At 40.8% G+C, this 24,438-nt stretch overlaps 1 protein-coding gene across 5 annotated transcripts in view; it reads right to left on the reverse strand.

The window, feature by feature from the left end:
- MIPEP (mitochondrial intermediate peptidase) overlaps window positions 1–24,438 on the reverse strand; it is a 231,029-nt gene that overhangs the window by 147,046 nt on the left and 59,545 nt on the right. For all 5 annotated transcript variants that reach the window (XM_059684463.1, XM_059684460.1, XM_059684459.1 and 2 more), the window contains exons 8-10: window positions 17,428–17,476; window positions 13,160–13,220; window positions 6,168–6,220 (exon numbers count right to left, since the gene is read on the reverse strand). In XM_059684463.1, coding sequence (XP_059540446.1) covers window positions 6,168–6,220; window positions 13,160–13,220; window positions 17,428–17,476 — 163 coding nt within the window. The remainder of the gene's footprint in view (window positions 1–6,167; window positions 6,221–13,159; window positions 13,221–17,427; window positions 17,477–24,438) is intronic.

Raw genomic sequence — 24,438 nt, forward strand, 5'->3', positions numbered from 1 at the left:
TATCACATAAAAATCACACAGCAAAAAATTAGAAAGAAACAAATATACTGAACATATTACTTTTCAAAGTAAAAAAAATACATAAATATGGAAAGAATTAAGAAAAAATTTTATTCCTTTATGCTATATCTTTTTTTTAATGTATTTTATTGATTTTTTACAGAGAGGAAGGAAGAGGGATAGAGAGTTAGAAACATCAATGAGAGAGAAACATCGATCAGCTGCCTCTTGCACATCTCCCACTGGGGATGTGCCCGCAACCAAGGTACATGCCCTTGATCGGAAATCGAACCTGGGACCTTTCAGTCAGCAGGCCGACGCTCTATCCACTGAGCCAAACCGGTTAGGGCTATGCTACATCTTAACAGGCCAATCATCCAAGCCAAATCTTTCTTTGAAAGAATTTTAAAAGATAAATTATATTTTTATTCAACTATAGGGAGCAGTGTATTAGTAAAACAATACCTTATGTTAAGCTATAATATATTCTAAGCACTTACTGTTTATCATAAACAAATTATTACAGATTTTGAATAACAGTTTATGTGCTTTTATAGAGAAAATGACATGCTGAATTCGAGATAATGTATAAAAAATTGTATTAGATGAAGTATTATTCCTGGCTATGAGACAATTGTGCTTTGGCAGTAAACTGATTTGGGGAACAGAGATATAATAAAGAAGCCAAAGAGTGGAAAATAAATAAAAATTATGTGGGTGAACTTTTCAATACACTTATTGATTCTGAAGCACCTCTTCCTGCTGATGCAGAAAAGAACATATAAAGTTATTCATTTCTGTTGTATGACAAATACCAAAAGAAATAATTTTTAAAAAGTCTAATTTTAGTGAAGTACTTAGTACTTGATGTTTGAATAATACATAGTAATAAAAACACTTTAAAGTTTAATACCAATAAAACAAATATATTATTATCGTGATATATGCTAACATGCATTAATGAAGAAAAAGGCACAAAACTTTTATTTTCTTCTATTACCTAAATCAACCTTAATTATCTTAAACTGCATACCTCAAAAATCTGTAAGAGTAAAATTTTATGCCGGAGTCCATTCATTGTCTTTACTAGCTGAGTTTAGAAAGAGACCCCCCAAAAAAGGCTAGTAACCTTTGAAGTTCTAGTAAAGGTCAGAACTGTGAACTATCCAGTTAATTTAAGTAATAATAGTTGAAGCATCTCCACCTTAGTTCACTTAATTCCTTAGGTGCTTATGAAGATCTTTGCTGATTGTTGTTGATCAGATACTCCTGGAGATCTGTTGATGAGCTAATCAGAAAATTGTCTGCTGATGTGTGTCATTAAAACCTCCTTACCCTAAGGGCTACTCCAGATGAATAAAAGCTTGGTGAGACCTGAGCACGGCGGAGGAAGTCTTTCCGGACTTGCCCGCCTGGTCCCCCAGTATTGCAAAATTATCTCTTGTCTTTTCTATTTCATTTGTGTGCGGCTCCTCTTCCAGATATTGAACCCTGAACCACGCAGGACGTGGAAGGAATCACTCAGCATCTGGCGCCCAACGGGTAATCTGGAAGTGCAGGTCTCGCTGGAGCGAGAAAAGGAAGTTTTCACCGAGAAGGTGTGGAAAACTCACCGAAAAAAGCTGAGGGGAATCTACCGCACGCAAAAGCCCAGGATGGACTACAGAAGCCCGGGTCTGTAAGTACACTGGGAACGTTTTCTTAAACCAGGCTAACAAACGGGGAAGGATTCGGCTTTAAAAAAGTAGATTCGGTTTTAAAAAGGTATATCTGGCTTTTAAAAACTAAGAAACTGTATTATGTGTTTTTAATTTGTATGATTAAAGTGTTAAAATTTTAGAAGGTAATCTTTTATAGTTTTTTGCATGTTGTTATAAAACATAACTTTTGCTTTTCTCGGGGAAGGTACGTTGGATCTTGGAGGGTTGCCGGGGAGGTTGGTTGGAGCTTGGAAGGAAGTTAGTAGCAAAAAAAAAAAAAAAAAAACCAAAACCAAAAACAAACAAAAAAACAAAAACAAAAAAAACCTCATCTCAAAAAACTTTTTCTATGGGGAACATAATATTGTATTTGCTAAAGCCTTTTACAGAGGCTTGGGAAGAGTCTCCTCAACTGGTTCCTTCCGCTCCTCCTGGTGAGAGGTGGAAAGACATGTTAGAGGAATGGCCTTCACGGTCCTCTCCACCTCCGCATGCACATCCTAATTCTGATATGCTTAATTCGCTGTCATTTGAATCACCTGTGCAAAAAGCCATCAGAGAAGGATTGAGGAAAATACCGGTGGAAGAAAGGCTTGTTTTCCCTATCATAGAGGTACCTGATCCACAGCTACCGCATCAGGTAATCAGACAACATGTAAAAATTGACTTTAAAATGATAAAGGCCTTACGTGAAAGTGTAGTCCAAAATGGTCCAACAGCTCCTTTTACAAGAGAAATTATGCATAGTATTTCTGAAGCTTTCCTAATCCCTCATGATTGGTATTCTCTAGCACGTGCAACTCTGGATGGAGGAGATTATTTACTATGGAAAGGAGAATTCTTGGAGAGATGCCAGGAGCAAGCCCAAATAAACCGCGGGCTGAATGCTCAAATAACTTACGAAATGCTAGCAGGACTGGGACCATACAATGATGTGTGAACCCAGTTAGATTATGTGCAACTGGCATATGAACAAATTAGAGCTTGTGGAAGGAAAGCGTGGTGGACTTTACCAACAAAAGGGGATTCTGAGGGAGCTTTTAGTAAATGTTTACAGGGGCCTTTAGAATCATTTTCTGATTTTGTGGCTCGTCTCACTCGAGCAGTGAGACAACAAATTCAACATGAGGCAGCAGGAGATATTTTAATTCAACAATTAGCCTATGAACTATCCCAAGGTTAGAGGGCTCCAGTTAACTTGTCAACTTAGTATTCTGGAGACCCAAAACTGTAATTTAGATAAAGTGCCTAAGTTTAACCCAGGTCACTCAAGGGTTCTAGACCAAAACTGTAATTTAGATAACATGCCTAAGTTTAACCTAGGTCACCAAGGACTCTAGGTAGTGTGTTCACCCAAAACTGTAATTTAGATAGCATACTGTCTCTGCTTCTGTAAAATTCCTTTTTTTTAAAAACTAGGCTCCTCATTCTAAACCTTGAGTTTAAAATTTAAGTTGTCACGACCTAGAGCAAGGAATATTCTTACATGGTGTTGTTCTACAAGTTTTGTTAATAATTTTTGATACTTTTACAACAGTATGTTGTGTATTTGTTCCAAACAAACTTACAAATTAATTCTTTAAATGTTTTGAGAATGTGAAGGGATTTATTCCCTCCTGGGGAAGGCACTTAAGCATTTTGTATTGACCTCTCTTGACTTTTTTTGCCAAGAGGAATCTGATTGTCTATAGCTGTTATCTGAGCTCTCTGTTTAAGATGGGATCATGAAAAGCTGGTACCATGGATCTGTCTCTGGCCCAATGGCGTAAGTTGGGCCCTCTCTGGAGAAGAAATCTGGGTTCCCTATGATCAATGCCGGGGCCCTGCCAGCAGGCGAGGGGATCCAAAGGCAGATGCTGGGCATGGAGGCCAGAGGGACATAGGCTATCAAGGAGACAGAACCGAACCTCACATCACCCTACTTGGCCCAGAGATGGCTGGTAGTCAACGACGGGTAAGACCCCACAGGGTGGGGCGACCTAAGACAGGCACAGTAGGGGGCCAGTAGGAGAATACTTGGGGTGCAACAAATGTGGGGCACAGACCCCCCCCCCAATGGTGCAGGGGCTTGAACACTCGCCCCTTCTGAGGAAGGTCTCCTGTCCCCATGGCTGCTTCTTGCTTCCCATGCCCAGCCGAGATCAGGAACCAAAAGAAAGAAGAGACTTGGTCTAGCTGAAATCAGAATCCAAATAAACGGAGGCTTGGCTAACAGACTCTAAATTTAAATCTAGCCTAACAACAGAAATTCTTGGGCCTTCTCAAGGACGTAAAGTGAATCCTTTCAATCGGTATTTACAGTGTAAATTAAGATTGTTGTTAAAATATTAAATTTGACAGTAACATAATTGTCAAGTTTTCAAATTAAATTTGGCTAAATTGAAATAAGTAATTATTCAAAAAGAATTAACGAAAATTTTCATTTTGTGTGCAAAAAATTAATATTTAAAGCCATCTAGACTGCATTATAAGGTTTTCAAGAAGCCTCCTAATTAAATCAAAAAAAGGGGGATAGTGGAAAAATGCCATCTAAGAAAATAGATCTTATTATTAAATTAATATTTTTTCGTTAGCGAGACACCCAGAAAACACACACATGATGCCAGGGTAAGCCAAGGAAAGATCATTTTAAAGAAAACACCCCAAGTAAGGTTTTTTCCCTTTAACCTTTGGTCGAGAATATGTTTGTCTACTTTCAGAGAACAGCTACAAGACCATGTTGATTCCTGTAACAACAGATCCTAGAAAGCCAGCAACAAAGACAGAAGAGACAGTTCAGCGATGGAGATGGTGAAGACGCCTTGCCATGCTAGCAGTCAGCAGCTGTGCGTCACTGCAAGGTGCCCAGGACCAGACCAGAAAGGACCGGACCTGCATTTTCCACCATCCAGAACCAACATTTCATTGCTGGCATGTATTCATGAACTTTTGGACATTGAAACTTGGACTCAGAACTTTTGGACATTGAAATTGGGACTTGTTCTTATATTTCTAGTCTTCAGATACTTGATTTTTTTAAAGAAAAAATAAGGGGGAGATGCCGGAGTCCATTCATTGTCTTTACTAGCTGAGTTTAGAAAGAGACCCCCCAAAAAAGGCTAGTAACCTTTGAAGTTCTAGTAAAGGTCAGAACTGTGAACTATCCAGTTAATTTAAGTAATAATAGTTGAAGCATCTCCACCTTAGCTCACTTAATTCCTTAGGTGCTTATGAAGATCTTTGCTGATTGTTGTTGATCAGATACTCCTGGAGATCTGTTGATGAGCTAATCAGAAAATTGTCTGCTGATGTGTGTCATTAAAACCTCCTTACCCTAAGGGCTACTCCAGATGAATAAAAGCTTGGTGAGACCTGAGCACGGCGGAGGAAGTCTTTCCGGACTTGCCCGCCTGGTCCCCCGGTATTGCAAAATTATCTCTTGTCTTTTCTATTTCATTTGTGTGCGGCTCCTCTTCCAGATATTGAACCCTGAACCACGCAGGACGTGGAAGGAATCACTCAGCAATTTTAGCCCTGGCTGAATGATTCAATTGACTGGAGTGTCATCCCATGCACCAAAAGGTTAAAGATTGGATTCCAAGTCGTGGCATATACTTATGTTGTGGGTTTGATACCCATTTGGGGCATGTAAGGGAGGCAACTGATTGATGTTTCTTTCTCACATCAATGTTTCCCTCTCTGAAATCAGTAAAACGTATCCTCGGGTGAGGATTAAAAAAAAAAAGAAACAGAAAAATGTTAATGATTTGCTAAAGAGTAGGATCCTAAGAGTTTTTAAAAATTCATATTGTGCATATACAGTTCCTTGGGACATTACATTTTAAAATGTGTTCATTTTAAGTAGAACTCCATATTTCTTGGGTTTATATGCAAATATAAAAATTACAGAGGTAGGGAATTTTTAGGGAAAAATATCTACACTTTGCCACAATAAAATACACACAGGCGAATACAGAAGCCAGAGGAATAATCAACTTGTTTCCTAAGTTTTAATTTCATTTATATCCTTCCAGATCCCAAGTACTACTTTATTACTTTATTCCTTCATTGGTTCAACAAATATTTGCTGACCACTACCCTCAACCAGAAACAGGATACAACAGGGTTCTAGCAAAGTTCCAGTCCCCCAAATGTTCAAAGTCTAGAAAGAGAACCTGGAAGCTACACTTAGGAGAAGGGCAAGATTCTAGACATCATGGGGAGAGATTTCAAAGTCTTAAACAGAAAATGACATAAGCTATAGAATAGGCTTGTGGGGGAGAGGTAAAGCATATTACTGTGACTGAGAGCATAGCTTTTGTAATCCATATTGAATGTGGGCAGATGCTGATCATGCCAGCAGAGGGACTGAACTGGAGAAGACAGAAGTTTGTAATGTGGGCAACTGAGTAAGGAAAGTAGTTGCACAATTAATGTGCAAAGTGCTCAATAAATACTAATTTTTTTCTTCCTTCTCAAAAAACTTACCTTTCTGCACGAATCACACCACTGTAGTAGGGGGGATCCCAAGGCATTAATTCCTACAATGAAAAAGTTCACTGTTATGAAAGCTATCGACTATTTCACAACTTTTATCAATAATTTAGCTAGTTTATAAGATGTAAACCGGTTATTATATCAGAAAAGTTCCATAAAACCCTAAAAATTCATGACTTGGCAGGAAATACCTGCCTCTTTATTTTAACTTTTCTGTAATCAATGAGTGAGAGTTATAAGTAAGGCATAATCCCAGAATTTGGGGAAAAGGTAAACAAATATCATTTTAAAATATAAACTAATAAAAGTCAACATTAATAGATTAAATCAGCCATGTTGAAATTTCTCCCAAAATATAATCCATAAAACATAATGGAGGTAAGATTAGTGTATTAAAGGTAAGATTACGTTCTTTCTAAACCTAAGCAAGAAGCTTAGGGTGGATCCCCAAAATGAAAGCAACAATTTAAAATGTAACTAAAGCAGAATTAACTCTAATCTTAGCAAAGAAAATATGTCATGGAGAAACGCTGTAATACACTGTTTTTGACGACTGGTACAGAACAATGAAAAAGACAAGCGTGGATACCTGAAGGATCATCCTCCCCACAAACTACGCAGGTGACAAAGAGTGTTTCGGAGGCAAGGCGGCAAAGTCAGACTACTTGGGTTCAAGTCTTTGATCCACACTAGTTTTAAGACTTGGAAAACTTATTTCTGCTCACTGATGCTTTCTTGTTCTCCTCCTATGTGACCTGATCTCTTCCAGGCTGAGAGGTGAACCCACCTCCTCCGACTGTCCCCCTCCCTCAAGTCTACTCTGGCTGCACTGGCCTCCCCATGGCTCCCTGATCACACATGGCAGCCTCCTGCCTCAGGCCCCTGCACCTGCTACCTCTCTCTTAGAATGGCCTTCTCTGTGCTGTCTCCATGGCATACTCCTCACTTCTTCCAAGTTTTTGCTCAAGTCCACTTACTGACCAATACGTATAAAATAGCAACCTCCATCCCCTTTTCTCTGCATTATTTTCCCTATAGCCTTTATTCACTTTATATTTTTATTAAAAAATTTTAATGTTGACACTGTAGATGTCTCCCCTTCCCCTCTCTTTACCCACCTCCAACTATACCCCCCTCCCTCTCCCTTGGCCTTCACCACACTATTGCCCATGTCCATGGGGCATGGATATATGTTCTTTAGCTAATACCTTCACCTTCTTTATTCAGTGCCCCCCACCTCCTTTTCCTCTGGCACCCGCCAATCTGTTCCATGTATCCATGGGGCCAGTTCCATTTTGTTCATAGGTTTATTTTTTTCATTAGATTTTACATATTAGTGCAATCATATGGTATTTGTCTTCCTATGAATGGCTTATTTCCTCTAGCATAATACCAGTACTCTCCAGGTCCTTCGATGCTGTCACAAAGGATAAGAGTTCCTTCTTTTTTACAGTGTATAGTATACTATTGTGTAAATGTACCACAACTTTTTATCCACTCATCTGCTGATGGACACTTGGGCGGTTTCCAGATCTTGGCTATTGTAAACAAGTCTGCTATGAACACAGAAATGCATGTATTCTTTCTGATTGGTGTTTCAAGATTCTTGGGATATATTCCCAGAAGTGGTTTGCTGGGTCAAAAGGCAGTTACATTTAATTTTTTTAGGAGACTTCATACTGTTTTCCACAGTGGCTGCACCAATCTGCATTCCCACTAATAGTGCACTAGGATTTCCTTTTCTTCAAATCCTTGCCAGCACTTGCTGTTAGTTAATTTATTGATGGTAACCATTATGGCAGGTGTAAGGTGATAACTCATTTTAGTTTTTTGTTGTTTTTTAAATCTTCACCCAAGGATATTTTTTTCATTGATCTTGAGAGAAAGAGTGGAAGGGAGGAAGGGAAAAAGGGAGGGAGAGAGAGAAAGAGGACATCAACTGGCTGCCTGCCACATGTACCCTGATCGGGACAGGGATCGAGCCTGCAACCGAGGTACGTGCTCTTGACAGGGAATTGAACCCATGACCCTTCCATCCCTGTGCCAACACTCTAACCACTGAGCAACTGGCCAGGGCTCATTGTAGTTTTAATATGCATCTCTCTTACGATTAGTAAACTTGAGCATTTTTTCATATCTATTGGCCATCTGTGTGTCCTTTTTGGAGAAGTATCTATTCAGGTCCTGTGCCCAGTTTTTTTTATTGGATTATTCTCCCGTTGTTGAATTGGATAAATTCTTTATATATTTTGGAAATTAACTCCTTATCAGATATATCACTGGCAAATATGTTCTCCCATACAGTGGGCTCTCTTTTCATTTTGTTGTTTTGTTTTTCTGTGCAGAAGCTTTTTAGCTTGATGTAGTCCTGTTTGCTTATCTTTTCCTGAGTTTCCCTAGCCCCCAGAAACATATCAGCAAAAATAGTGCTGTGAGAGATGTCTTGAGATTCTACTGCTAATGTTTTCTTGGGTTTTTATTGTTTTTTGTCTTACATTTAAATCTTTTATCCATATTAAGTTTATTCTTGTGTATGATGTAAGTTGGTGGTTTAGTTTCATTTTTTTCATGTATCTGTCCAATTTTTCCAACACCATTTATTGAAGGGACTGTCTTGACTCCATTGTATGCTTTTGCCTCCTCTGTCAAATAGGAATTGAGCATAATGGCTTGAATTGGTTTCTGAGGTCTTTGTTCTGTTCCATTGGTTTATATGCCAGTTCTTATGTTAGTACGAGGATATTCTGATTACAATGGCCTTGTAGTAGTTTGATATCTGATATTGTGATACCTCGAACCTTGTTCTTTTCCCTAAGATTTCTGTGGCTATTCGGGGTCTTTTTTAAAAAAAAAATTGTTTCATTGCTTAAAATATTACAGAGTATTACAGATGTCTCCTTTATTTTTCCCCCTTGACCTTCCCCCGGCCTCCCCTAACCCCCAGTGTCTTGTGTCCATTGGTTATGCTTATATACATGCATACAAGTCCTTTGATCTCTTACCCTCCCCTAACCCTCCCCAGTTTTCCCGCTGTAGTTTGACATCTGTTCGATGCTGCTCTGCCACTGTATCTATTTTTGTTCATCAGTTTATAATGGTCTTTATTATCCATGAGTGAGATCATATGGTATTTTTCTTTCATTGGCTGGCTTATTTCACTTAGCCAGTTCCATCCATGCTGTTGCAAATGGTAAGAATTCCTTCTTTTTTACAGCAGTGTAGTATTCCATTGTGTAGATGTACCACAGTTTTCTAATCCATTCATCTGCTGATGGGCACTTAGGCTGTTTCCAAATCTTAGCTATGGTAAATTGTGCTGCTATGAACATAGGGACGCATATATCCTTTCTGATTGGTGTTTCTGGTTTCTCGGGATATATTCCTAGAAGTGGGATCACTGGGTCAAATGGGAGTTCCATTTTTAACTTTTTGAGGAAACCCCATACTGTCTTCCATAGTGGTTGCACCAGTCTGCATTCCCACTGGCAGTGCACGATGTTCCTTTTTCTCCACATCCTCTCCAGCACTTGTCATTTGTGATTTGTTGATGATAGCCATTCTGACAGGTGTGAGATGGTACCTCATTGTTGTTTTGATTTGCATCTCTTGGATGATTAGTGACTTTGAGCATGTTTTCATATGTCTCTTGGATTTCTGAATGTCCTCCTTTGAAAAGTGTCTATTTAGGTCTTTTGCCCATTTTTTCAATGGATTGTTTATCTTCCTTTTGTTAAGTTGTATGAGTTCCCTATAAATGTTGGAGATTAAACCCTTATCGGTGATAACATTGGCAAATATGTTCTCCCATGCAGTGGGCTTCCTTGTTGTTTTGTTGATGGTTTTTTTTGCTATGCAGAAGCTTTTTATTTTGATGTAGTCCCATTTGTTTTTCTCTTTAGTTTCCAATGCCCTGGGAGCTGTCCTGAAATTTTTTGTTCTAGGTCTTTGAAATATACAATTGGTATTTTAATAGGAATTGCAGGGACTCTATAGATTGCTTTGGGTAGTATAGCCGTTTTAATGATGTTAATTCTTCCAATCTATGAACATGGTATATGTTTCCACTTATTTGTATCTGCCTTAATTTATTTCTTCAATGTCATATCTATAGGCTTCATATCCCCATATGGCACAGCGCATGTTTATTTTTTCATGTGTTGTGCTTTCTTCCCCTAAGTTTCATGAGGGCAAGGAACTTGTTTGCATTTTCCCCTATTATATCCTGGTGGCACCCTGAACACTGCCTGATACTCAGTATTCACCCAATAGCTATTTGGTGACTGAGTGAACAGCACCTCCCAAACAGGATTGCTTAATGCACTTAAACTATTAAACAGAACACCTGGCATTGAGTAAGAGCTCTGTAAGTGTTAGCTTCTATCCTTATTGCCATTATCCTTTAAATTTCACTTTAGATATCATCTCCTTGAACAATAAGGTACTCTTTCTCATATTCCACGATCATATGTCTATCATGGACGTACTCCAACATAAGATACTTGTAGATTTATTTTATTTTTCTAGTCCCTGAGTGTTCAGTTCCTGGCACATATTTCCTCCAACAGATGATCATTTACTATCTGCTGGTATAGAGTGCAGGCTCTAATGATACAAAAAAAAAAAAAGGACATGACTCGTGCCAAGGGGCCAATGATGTTGCAGGCAGTAGAAAGATAAGTGGGTCAACAATCTGAGAGCATTGAAACCAATGGTATATCCTGTCTGTGATGTTGAACCATTGACATAGAGCCTAGGAGAAAGGTATTTAAATCACAATGGAATCCGGAAATATTTGGAGGTGAGTTGAGTTTTGAAGAATAGGATCACTTAATCCAGATGAGAAAGGGGGAAAGGCATCCCGGTATATGATATTTGTGAATTATTGGAAGCTAACTACCATAGTTGCTGGCACATAAATGTCAGTTAGAATTAAAGGACAAAAGAATTAAAGAACAAGGGAAAGCAAAGCTAAAGTAAGTGAAGAGAGTGCAAAAGCACCATACAGGTATTAGTAGAGAGCAAAGGGCACTAACTTGGCTCATAAGTACAGCAGAAAATAAGGCTAGAGAAGCAGGTAGGGTCAAAATCACCAAAGGCTTGATGGGAAAAAACTAAGAAACAGGAAGAATTACATGGAGTGACAGAAAAAATGTTAAACAAGGGAGTGACAAGATCAGATTTGCATGGAGCAACAGAAAAATGTTAAACAAGAGAGTGATAAGATCAGATTTGCTTTTTAGAAAAATCCCTCTGATGATGATTAATTAATTCATTAGTTTCTATTTCAGGTAGGTGCTGAGTACATACTCTGCGTCTAACACTGAGCTAGGTACATTGCTAGGCACTCACAATCCAGGATGGTTTTGAAGGGGGCCTGACAAAAGGCTAGAAAACCAGTTTGGCAACAATATGGGTGAGTAGTAGTAACAATGACCTCAACCAGGACTATGGCAATGAGCCTGAAGAGTAGGGAACATGGAGTTCTCAAGAAGGTAGAATCTATAGGACTTGATAACTGATTATAAAGGGTTGGAGGGCTTGTTGAAACACAAAATTGTGGGACTTAAGACTCAGTGAGACTCAGATGGGGCTGGAAAATTTGTACTTCTAGTAAGTTCCCAGGTGATGCTACTGCTTCTGGCCCGGAGAACACACTTTGAGAACGACTGGTATAAAGTAAGTCCAGGTTCCGTCTTGGGGAAGAGAGTGAATAGTGGAACCATTCACCAAAACACATTCTTTGTGAGAAGATGGGCATTTAATAAATAAATGCCTGCCAAATAACCTTCATCAATGACTATATAAACATCAGATTGTTGACTCACTTATCAGAGCCTGCCAGTGTGGTTCAGTGGTTGAGCGTCAACCTATGAACCAGGAGGTCAGGGTTCGATACTCAGTCAGGACACATGCCTGGGTTGTGGGCTCCATCTCCAGTAGGGAATGTGCAGGAGGCAGCTGATCAATGATTCTATGTTTCTTTCTTTCTCTCCCTCTCTGAAATCAATAAAAACACATTTAAAAAAAAATGTCTAGGGAGAATAGTTTCAAGTCATATTAGCTTTTAAATTAGCTTTTCGCAACACATTTTATTTTTTCGTTTCTATATTCTCACCCATTATCTGGTTTCTTAAGTGGATTTGCCTACCTAAGCAACGTGTACAGATGACTGTTATTTTGCTAGATACAATTCCTACCATAAATTAAGAAATTGATATGCTACTCTAGAAATAGGTGAATTTAATAGCATTAATCTCTTTCTGAGTGGCTGCATCTGGGAAGCTGATACGACAACACTGACAGAACAATGGCTTAGACAGCCCCAGCAATCCTGTAGCGCCCTCAAAACATATGGGAAGCAGGATCCTAATACCTGGAGTTCTATCACTCTCAGAGCACCCCAATCACTTGGCCAGCATTCTCACCATAAGGACATGTAAGTTTGTATTATAACATCATGTGATCCTTTGATCTTGTGATTGAAAAAAACACAAGTATTTTTAGAATGGGTATACTTTGTCATTCATATTGATTTGAGTTCCACAAATTAGCAAACAAGTAAACTGCAACATTATCACTGATGGTTAAAATTGTCACCTGCCAGATCAAGCATACCCCTAGGCTCCTTTAAGGCTGCTTCAAACAAAGAAGCCAACTTTCTACAGAATGGAGGAAGCCATTGCATGAGTGTATATTAATATACATGTGTTAATATACATATATATGTGTGTGTGTGTGTGTGTGTGCGCGCACATATATATTATGTCAACTAACCAACAAAGATATACTGGGTTTTCCTGGAAACGTCAGTCTCAGACATATGAATCAAATATTTCAATGCCTTTATTCACCAAAACCAAAAATCAGAAATAAAACAACATATACCTTTAGCATATCACAATAAAGTCCTAGATTCAAAGATAATGACCTCAGCGGACAGACAGTTTATGTTATAATAAAAATGTTCCAGCATAGTTACTTACAGAATTTTGAGGATTTAGTTTCATTTTCATTCCTTGTATAATCTCAAAATCTTTTAGAGTTCTGTAAAACAGATTTGTCATTAATTGTTAGGACAAAATTTTAGTAAGTATGTAACAAAAAACTAGTTTTCTTACGTTAGATTCCAATATTCATGATAAAATTGGAAATAATTTGTGGTGCAAATATAAAGAAACGAGTATTACATGTGTTAAAAGAGAAAGCAATATATATCCATCAATAAATGATGGCAATTGGCAATTTCCATCTTAAAAAAGCATCCTGACATATACATGTCTTTTTTTAAATATATATTTTTTATTGGTTTCAGAGAGGAAGAGAGAGGGAGAAAGACAGAAATATCAATGACTGGAGACAATCACTGATTTGCTACCTCCTGCACACCCCCTACCGGGGATGGAGTCCACAACCCAGGCATGTGCCCTCATCAGGATTCAAGACCTGACCTCCAGGTCAATGCTCAACCACTGAGCCACACCAGTCGGGCCCAACAGATACATGTCTTAAAAGTACTAAAGCATGGAAAAATTAGCAATGTAATAGAAACATAAAAAATAATAATTGTAAATTTTAAATCTCTACTTTTTTTGTTATACCTTAAAAAGGTAAGAACTAACATATTACTTTCTGTAAAAGAATATTAGCATAAGATTATATTTGAGATTACTACTTATAATTTTTCCTCTATAGAAAAACACTGGCTAAACAAAATATCAAATGCATGCTTAATGTGTGTGAAATATGAAGTTTATTAGAATTAATCCCTATATATAATTAAAAATCTGAGGATGTTTGCTTAAAATATAATCTACTAGGTGTACCAGTTAATAATGCAGATTTTGTTATCAAAGAAAACCCATAATTTCAAGAGAAACATCAAAAGTGCTTTATTCAAAGTAATGTCCATCACAAGCTACAAATTTCCCCCATTTTTCAGGAAATTTGCGGATACCGTCCCAATAGAACTTTTCTCGTTTTGAGGCAAACCATTCAGAGACAGTTTTCCACTTCTTTGTACGTTTAGAAGTGCTGCTCAGAAAGTGCGTATGCCATCAATCGAAACAAGTAGTAATCTGAAGGAGAAAGGACTGGTGAATACAGTGGGTGGGTTAATACTTCCCAGGCAAGATCTTTTAATGTGTCTTTAACTGGTTTTGAAGTGTGTGATGGTGCATCATCATGAAGCAAAATTACTTTGCCTTGTCTTCTGGAACATTCTGATTGTTTCACGATCAAAGCGTGGTTCAATTTGATTATTTGTTGTTGGTAGGGATAAGTATTAATGGTTTCACCTGGTTTTAAAAGCTCATAATACACCACACCTTCCTGATCCCACCAAATGCAGAGCGCCTTGCAGTTGATGTTGATGGTTGACCTGGATCAACCCATGATTTTGTGCATTTGGGATTCTCAAAATAAATCCACTTTTCATCACCAGTCACAATTCGATGCAAAAAAAACCTTTCTTTCTTGCCATTGAAACAACATTTTACTGATGACTTTTCGGTTTTCCATTTGCCTTTTGTTCAGTTGACATGGCACCCATTTTGCTTCCTTTAAAATCTTTCCCATCGCTTGTAAACCATCAGAAATTGTTTGATGAGCAACGTTTAATCTTTCTGCAAGTTGTTTTTGAGTTTGGCACGCATCTTCATCCAATAACGCTTGTAATTGTTGGTCTTCAAACTTTTTTGGTTGACCTGGATGCTGTCTTTCACATCGAAATCATCACTTTTAAAGCATTTAAACCAGTGTTCACAAGTATCTTGAGTTGGAGCATGTTCACTATAAGCTTCCCGAAGTATATATATAATAACTTTCAGCAGCACTTTTCTTCAAAATAAAGTAATGAATTAAACCTTTCTGCAAATGCTCTTTTTTTGGCATAAAATTCGACATTTTTAAGCATAAAAATATCTATGATGTTAACACCTTCAGAAAATTTGACATAGGAAGTTTAGAAGCTTGTTGTCAATACAACAAAATAGCATACATATCAAATCGCATATATATCAACATATGTGTAACTCCATCTATTGAAAAAAATCCTCATTATTAACTGGTACACTTAGTAATCTACATATTGGTGGGGAAAGAATATTAACACTTATCCAACAAAGCAAAGTAGAATAAATTCTCAAATAACTGCATTATTAACACTTCGTCTTCATTATATCAAAGCCACAGTGGTTCACTGGCTTAAAAGAAAAGTTTAGAATTTATAAATATAATCCAAATTAGAGAGGATTGGGTTCTAAGGCATGAATTTATAATAGAAAATGAATATTTGAGCTAAAACTTAACATACTGGTATAGTAAAAAAGGCAAATAAAATATTTTATTTTATTTTTTAAATATATTTTTATTGATTTTAGAGAGGAAGGGAGAGAGAGAGATATATAAACATCAATGATTAGAGAGAATCATTGATTGGCTGCCTCCTGCATGCAACCTACTGGGGATCGAGCCTGCAACTGGGCATGTGCCCTTTACTGGAATCAAATACGGAACCCTTCAGTCTGCAGGCCAACGCTCTATCCACTGAGCCAAACCAGCTAGGGCAGCAAATAAAATTTTAGACAGCATTATAAGAAAGAAATGAGAAAACATGACCCTCTTTCCTCTTTCTTTTTAATTAAATTTATTAGAGGCCTAGTGCATGAATTCATGCACCAGTGGGGTCTCTCAGCCTGGCCTGCAGGATCGGGTTGAAATCAGCTCTCTGACATCCTGCAAGGGGTTCCGGATTGCAAGAGGGCGCAGGCCAGGCCAAGGGAACCCACCAGTGCACGATCGGGGCCAGGCAGGGACATGGGAGGTTGGCCAGCTGGGGAGGGACCGCAGGAGGGCTCCAGGGCATGTCCAGCCCATCTCTCTCAGTTCCGATCAGTCAGACCCCAGCAGCAAGCTAACCTACCGGTCAGAGCGTCTGCCCCCTGGTGGTCACTGCATGTCATAGCCAGCGGTTTAGTGGCCTTATCATATCATTAGCATATTACGCTTTGATTGGTTGAATGGCCGACCAGGCGACCAAACACTTAGCATATTAGGCTTTTATTATATAGGATTGGGGTGACAATGGTTAATAAAATTATATAGGTTTCAAGTGTACAATTCTATATGTCATCTGTATATTGTATTGTGTGTTTGCTGTTACCCAAAATCAAATCTCCTTCCATCACCATATATTTAACCTCCTTTACCCTCTACTACCTCCCCCTTTCCCTCTGGTAACCACCATACTGTTGTCTACGTCTATGAATTTTTGTTTGTCTTGTTTATTTGTTGTTTTCAGTTTTATATCCTACATATGAGTGAAATCACATGGTTCTTGACTTTTTCTGGAACATGACCCTCTTTTACAAACCATGATCAGCCTTTTCCTGGAATCCTAGGTATCTGATGCCTATTGGAATTCTGCCTCTCAACAAAGCACTAGAAGAGTGTTAGTGAAGGACAAGTGGCATGATCAAAGAAACTGGGCACTGGGAAGAAGGGAAGGCAAGAATATAACAAAGGAACTCATAGTAGAGAGAAAAACACTTCAGCTTGAAATTACAAATGGTGAAGCAGAGCATTCTTGAAATATACAAAATCAAAATACAGATCAATTTACCACATCTGCTGCCAATATTTAGGACAAAGGAAGAAAAATACTATTTTTTAAACTTGACATAAAATAGATGGTACAAACTAAAATATATAGTTTCAAAACCATTTGGAAATTTTTTGTTTGTTTTTTAACCCTCACCTGAGGATATTTTTCTATTGATTTTTAGAAATAGTGGAGAGAGAGGGAAAGGCAGAAATAGCGATGTAAGAGAAACACATCGATTGCTTGCCTCCTGCAGGAGCCCGACTAGGGCCTGGGCCGGGAAGGAGCTTGCAATGGAGGTACATGCCCTTGACCAGAATTGAAACTGGGACTCTTTGGCTCTATCCACTCAGCCAAACCAGCTAGGGCTGGAAGTTTTTTAAGTTACACATCAATGATTTCCTAAAGACAAATAATTAATCAAAGGGGATGGCCTAAGTTTTCAAGGTTGTCATCTTAGGAAGACAACTATGTGCTTTCAAAGTATATCTCATAGTTCAATTAACCTCCTACTTAATAGTCCACAGATCTGACCCAGTATTCCAATACTTGCATTCTTAATAGGTAACTTGCTCATTTTTCATAAATTAAGTCTTTAAAAAAGACACACAAAAATAAATAACATATATTCTAAAGAGAAGAATAAAAACGAACCTTTCTGAAAGTCTGTCAGATAGTTTCTCAAGGAACTCCATGACAGTTTCTAAAAATAAAATCCAAAAGAAAATATCTTTACCACTACATGAAAAAAATGAGCATACCTGTTAAAATTATAATGTGTCATTATTATACACTACTATACCTTAAAGTGATGATTTTCAAAGGAGAAGCAGGATTGTAACATATTCTAGGCACATAATAAATACTTCTAGATAATTATAATTTCTTCATCAGTAAAACAAGTTCAACTGGCATAGTAATAATCCAAAGCCTTAGATTATGCCCGCAAATGAAGAGTTAATAGGAAGTTATAGAAAAATTTTAAAATTTAATAAGAATTTAGTATATATCAATGAATGAAAACAGAGAATGTAGATGATATAAGATAGGTCTTAAGCAGCCTATAGAAGACTATATGCATGGGTGGGCAAAAGTAGATTTATAGTTGTGAGAACGTGAAAGTTTATTCTTGTACTAGAGGCCCAGTGCACGAAATTCATGCACTTGGGGGGAGGGGTTCCCTCAGCCCAGCCTGCATCCTCTTGCAGTCAGGAAGCCCTCGAGGGATATCTAACTGACTGCCATCAGTCAGACATCCTTAGTGCTGCCGTGGAAATGGGAGAGGCTCCCACCACCACCACCACTGTACTCGCCAGCTGTGAGCCTGGCCTCTGGCTCAGCGGTGCTCCCCCTATAGGAGTGCACTGACCACCAGGGGGCAGGTTCTGTGTTGAGCATCTGCCCCCTGGTGGTCAGTGTGTGTCATAGCAACCAGTTGTTCCGCTGTTTGGTCGATTTGCATATTAGCCTGTTATGCCTGTAGGATCGAGCCGAAAACTGCTCTCAAACATCCCCCAAGGATCCCTGATTACGAGAGGGTGCAGGCCAGGCCGAGGGACTCCATTGGTGCACAATCGGGGCCGGGGAGAGACACAGGAGGTTGGCCAGAGGGGGAGGGACCACAGGAGGACTCCAGGGTATGTCTGGTCTGTTTCGCTCAGTCTCGATCAGCCAGACCACAGCAGCAAGTTAGCCTACCTGTCAGAGAGTCTGCTTCCTGGTGGTCAGTGCACATCATAGCGACTGGTCGACCAGTCGACTGTCTGCCCCTGGTGGTCAGTGCATGTCATAGCAACAGGTCGACCAGTCGACTGTCTTCCCCCTGGTGGTTAGTGCATGTCATAGCGAGTGATTGAATGGCCTTAGCATATCATTAGCATATTACACTTTGACTTGTTGCACGGACGACCAGAAGACCAGACACTTAGCATATTAGACTTTTATTATATAGGATTATTATATATTAACTAGAGGCCCGGATCACAAAAATTCGTACACTTGGGGAGGTCCCTCAGCCCAGCCTGCACCTTCTCGCAGTCCAGGACCCCTCGGGGGATGTCCGACTGACGGCTTAGGCCTGCTCCCCGGGGCATCGCCAAGCTAGTAGTCAGACATCCCTTTGGCAGCCTGGGAGCCCTGAGGGGATGTCCAACTAATGGCTTAAGCCCGCTCCCCATGGTGAGCGGGCCTATGCCATTAGTTGGACATCCTTAGTGCTGCAGCAGAGGCGGGAGAGGTTCCCGCCACCACCACTACACTGGCCAGGCATGAGCCAGTGCTCCTGTGGAAGCACTGACCTCCAGGGGGAAGCTCCTGCATTGAGCATCTGCCTCCTGGTGGTCAGTGCATGTCATAGCGACCAGTCATTCCTGGTCGTCCACCGTTAGGGTCAATTGGCATATTACCCTTTTATTATATAGGATTATTGTATTATTTTCCATATGAACAACTATAAACTTAGTTTTGTCCACCTCTGTATTAGAGTATGGGCCTAGGTATCATCAGTTCTGCCACTTTTTAACAACGTAGCCTAACCATAGATTCCCTACCTGTGAAATGGATACAAATACCTCCCGTAAAAAGCTATAGGTATAGCAAATGAAATAACATCCAGAATAAGCACTGAATAACATTACAGCTGTGTATAAATAATCCTACATAATAAAAGAGAAACACGTAAATTAACCATCCCTCCGCTATGCTCACCAGCAAATCAGGGGTGAGTTTGCAAATTAACCTGACAAAGATGGCAGGTAAATTTGCATACACAGATGCCAAGCGGCCTGGGTCCCAGGAACATCCTCAGGACCCAGGCCGCTCCTAGCCTGTAGGCCTGTGTGTAGGCCCTGAGCGGCCGGGTTCCCAGAACGCCCCCGACTGCTTCAGGCCTACAGGTGCCGGTGCCAAGTGGATGTTCCCACCCTGTGGCTGCTTGCGTGTGTGCTGGCACCAAGCGGCGGCCCAGATCCACGCCCCCCCAGCCCGGTGCCCACAACTCGGGGCTGCCGGCCTGGGGGGCAGGCCCCTGGCGGTGGCGGCCACCATGTGGCCCAGGCCCGCACGCCCCACAGCCTGGCGCCCACAATGCGGGGTTGGCTGCTGGCCTCGGGGGCGTGCCCCCCCACTCCCACGGCAGGGACATGCCCCTAGCCCAGTGGACACAACGCAGGGGATCCTCTGCACATGAGCTGCAGAGGAATCACCTTTTCCTTTCTTTTTTAAAATATATTTTATTGATTTTTTTCCACAGAGAAGAGGGAAGAGGGATAGACAGTCAGAAACATTGATGGGAGAGAAACATCGATGAGCTGCCTCCTGCACACTTCCCACGGGAGATGTGCCCCCAACCAAGGTACATGCCCTTAACAGGAAACAAACCTGGGACCCTTCAGTCTGCAGGCCGACGCTCTATCCACTAAACCAAACCAGTTCGAGTGTAAACACCTTTTCTGACCGCTCATTGGCTAAGCTCCCTGTATGCCACCACTTGCAGTGTTCTTGGTAACTTGGGTTATAAGAATCCAAGGTGATCTAGGGTTTTTTACCACACTCCTGGAGGAAAAAACGAAGGTCTGCTGCTGGAGGGGCTAAGAAATGTCATATCCTGCCCTAGCTGGTTTGGCTCAATGGATAGAGCCTTGGCCTGCCGACCGCAGGGTCCGGATTCGATTATGATCAAGAGCATGTACCTTGGATGCAGGCTTCTCCCTGGCTGGGGCCCAGGTCAGGGCTCATGCAGGAGGCAACCAATCAAAGTGTCCCTCTCACACTGATGTTTCTCTCTGTCTCTCCCTCTCCCTTCACACTCTCTAAAAATCAATGGAAACATATCCTCAGGTGAGGATAAGAAAAACAAAAAAGAAAGAAAGGAAGAAATGTCATATCCTATGAAAGACACATCTTGAAAATGCCTAAAGAAAGTTATTTTTTTCATGGTGAAGGGACTGGAGTCCGTGTTGATGAAAACACCTTGGCGGCTGCGGTGACTGGCAGTGGCTGCAGCAGCAGGGTGATGGAGCTGGTGCCTTCCCCTGATCAGCCCGATTGCCCCCCACAGTGGGAGGCCAGACTGCAGCTTAGGCCCGCTCTCCATGGGAAGTGGGCCTAAGCTGTCAGTAGGAAATCCCCTGAGGGCTCCCAGTCTGTGAGAGGGGACAGGCTGGGCTGAGGGAACCCCCCCCACCAGTGCACAAATTTTGTGCACCGGGCCCCTAATATAATATAACATAAAATAGTAATCATAAAAATCTGGTGACAACAGTGACTAAAGAAAAAAATGATATATCTATTTTAGAGCTAAATTATGTGAAGCAAATTTTTTTAAAGTTTCAGGGACAAGGGAGTCCAAGGGAAGTGAAAAAGTTTAACAGGCTTCAAGAAAAAGGTAGGTTTTGAGCTGAGCAGTGAAAAACTTAGACAGGATTTTAACAGATTGGGAAGCAGGAGCTGTTCCCAGGCAAGAAACATAAGCAAAAGAATGGGTGTGACATACATATGGCCTAGCAGAGAGGCTTGACAACGCAAGAAAAATGGCCTTTACAAAAGAGTGATGAATAAGATAGGGTGGATTAAAGAAAACTTTGAAACACCTTTATACTTACTCAACCTCAGTTGTAATTATCTTCTATATATATAAAAGCCTAAGCGACCATCAGACTGTTCAACTGGTAGGTATGATACACAATGACCACCAGGGGGCAGACGTTCCAACCGGTAGCTATGACATGCACTGACCAGCAGGGGGGCAGATGCTCAATGCGGAGCTGCTGAGCTGCGGTAACTTGGAGGCTGCGGTTCTCAGGTGACATACCCAGAACCAGAGGAGGGAGCCCGATTCCAGAGTGCATCATCTGAGACCCGCCCTCTCGCAATCCAGGATCCCCCAGGGGATGTTGGAGAGCCAGTTTTGGCCTGATCCCCAGAGGCCAGGCCAAGGAACCCCACCAGTGCACAAATCCATGTACCAGGTCTCTAGTAATTTAATAATTGCCTTTGAAAAAACTTACTATCTACATTCATACAATATTTTATAACATTATCTCTTATATATTATAAATCAAAGAACTCAACAGAGTACAAGGTAAGTTTATTGCAAACCCAAGGAAAGTGTTTTTACCTTACTTAGAACAAAGCTTCTCAAGTAGCACAATTCTCTCTGAAAATGAAGTTTATAGGACTATGTGTTTCTATAAGACCTACCCTATATTTAACATTGAGTTCAGCAGAAATACTGATCTTTTATTCTCTCTTACACAAATTCTAACCATTTGGAGCACAGAAGGTAGTTAAAATGAAAGTTAAGTACAGAAATAGAAACAATTTAAATTGGCATCAGTGAAAATTTAAATATAATTTACTCTTAACATGCACATGAAATAAAATACCTTGGTTGGACCAAATATACTCTAAATTATCAACTTTTTAAAAATTGTACTAACTGAAGATGTAGAAAAATCTCAATAAATATGGGTCTCTGAGTATATTAAAAATAAAACACTAACTTATCGCTATTTAAAATTAGAAGTCCAGGCTTTTGGTCCAACATGGCAGCACAGGAAGACCCTGAACTCACCTCCTCCCAGGGACACAACGAATTTACACCTATAGACAGAGAAATTCCCCTAAAGGAGAACGAAGGGCTCACTGAACAGCTTCTGCACAACAAGCGAGAGAGAGAGAGAGAGAGAGAGAGAGAGAGAGAGAGAGAGAGAGAGAGACCCCACATAGAAATGGGTAGGAAAGATGGAGGCATTGTACCATGGAGACTCCACCACGAAGCACCAGCTAGAAATAGGGATGATTCACTGAGGGGCCTGCTCACAGATGTACCAGCCCCGCGGGGCACACTGAAAAAACTGGTTTAAAGGGCACATAGACAATACAGGAAGGAAATCCATTTACTAATCTTAGAGTCTCTGCCAAACAATAAGTAGATAACTGTGGGAACTCATTCTGGTGTCACAGGCACTGGAGAGCACCATTAGTAGCCTTCCCCCTCCAACTTGATTGCATGGCAAGAGCGTGATCCAAGTACACTAGCTAGCCTGCCAAGACTGTCATAGTACACACCTGGCCCCAGGCCCACACCAGTGCTGAGACCTATCTCAAGGACACCCCGTGGCTCTTTACCCATACAAACTACATCACCAGCCTGTGCAGTTTACTCCCAGGTCTCCTATCAGACCACATCTGCTTTAGCTATAGCTCTAGGCCTCAGCATGGCCTGTCTAGAAGGCTACCCTTGTCCTGAGCCTACTCCAACTATAACCCCAAATGGCCTCCCAGTGTGGCTTGCCCCCATGACTCTCTGCAAGTTGTACCCACCCTAGCTACAGCTCTGAGTCCTGCTATAGCTTGTCCCTAGGACTCCCCATGCCTGAGCGCACTCTAACTATAGCCAGTCAATCAAGGGGCCTTGGTGAGGCCTGCCTCAAGGACCTGACCTCCAACCAGCCTGCCATGGCAGCCCATGTGGGGTATTCCTCCTGACTCTCTTCAGCCTACCTCCACTCCAGGCTCAGCTCCAGCTGGCATGCCAAAAAAACCAAGCACATAAATTCTACAGAGGGGAACGAACAACAAGACGGGGATAGGTTGCTGTTCCACCTGTCATAGAAACAAACACAGAGAGACAGCCAAAATGAAGAAACAAAGAAATATATTAGAAATGTGCCGGGGTCCAACCCCAGCAGGTCCAGGGGTCCCCAAAGGTGTGGACGGAGTCGGCGAAGAAGGAATGACACGGAGACAGTGTTCAGTTGATCAGCAGCCTAGCCAGGATCTCCAGCCAAGTTCTGGTCTTGATCTCCAGAGAGGCTCTGCTTCGGATCTCCAGCCAGGTTCTGTGGCCAGGTACTCAAGTCAGGTTCAGTCACCAGGTTCTAGTCAGGTTCTCTTGCCAATTTCTGTAGTCAGGTTCAGTCCAGGATCTTTTGCCATGTTCTCTCGCTAGGCTCCGTCTCCAGGCTCTGAGGCCAGCCTCTGTCCAGGATCCCCTGCCATGCTCTCTCCAGCGAAGCTCCTCCGTCTCCAGAGAACGCTCCCTGTAGGTTCTGTGCCTAGGCTCTGTCTCTCTTGGTCCTGTCTTCTGAGTTCTGTGTCCTTAGTTCTGTGTTCTGAGTTCTGTGTGTTTCTGTCTTGTTACAACTGTATTTATACCAGTTGATTCAATCCTATCAATCTCTATTACAAAGGTTAGGGCGTTTCTTATCTCCATTCCAGGGAGAAAAGATTATGTAGTTTAAGCATGATTGTTCGTAGTTAAAGGGATTAATTACCCGCCTGGCACTTAGTTGAGGGATTTTATTCCCTCCCTAACTTCAGGGGAAAATCCCTACCTGGGGATTCAACCTTTCTCGGAGAGGTGACCTTGGTTAAAACACAGCGCCAAGAAGGTGAGCAAACATATTAAGAACAGTATGCCATATATGCCAGGTCCCTTGAAACAGCAAGCATGGACCGGCTCCCGGCAGAAATGGAAGAATAGGATAAAACCACAGAAAAATACTAAATAATGGAGACAAGCAATCTATCAGAAAAGAGTTCAAAACACTGGTTATAAGATGACCAATGAGTGCAGGTGAAGAAAGGTGAACTCAGTGAAAACTTCAACAATGAGATAGAAAACATAACAAGAACCAACAGAACTAAAAAATACAATAACTG

Source organism: Myotis daubentonii, chromosome 2, assembly GCF_963259705.1.
Source record: "Myotis daubentonii chromosome 2, mMyoDau2.1, whole genome shotgun sequence".
Taxonomy (NCBI): domain Eukaryota; kingdom Metazoa; phylum Chordata; class Mammalia; order Chiroptera; family Vespertilionidae; genus Myotis; species Myotis daubentonii.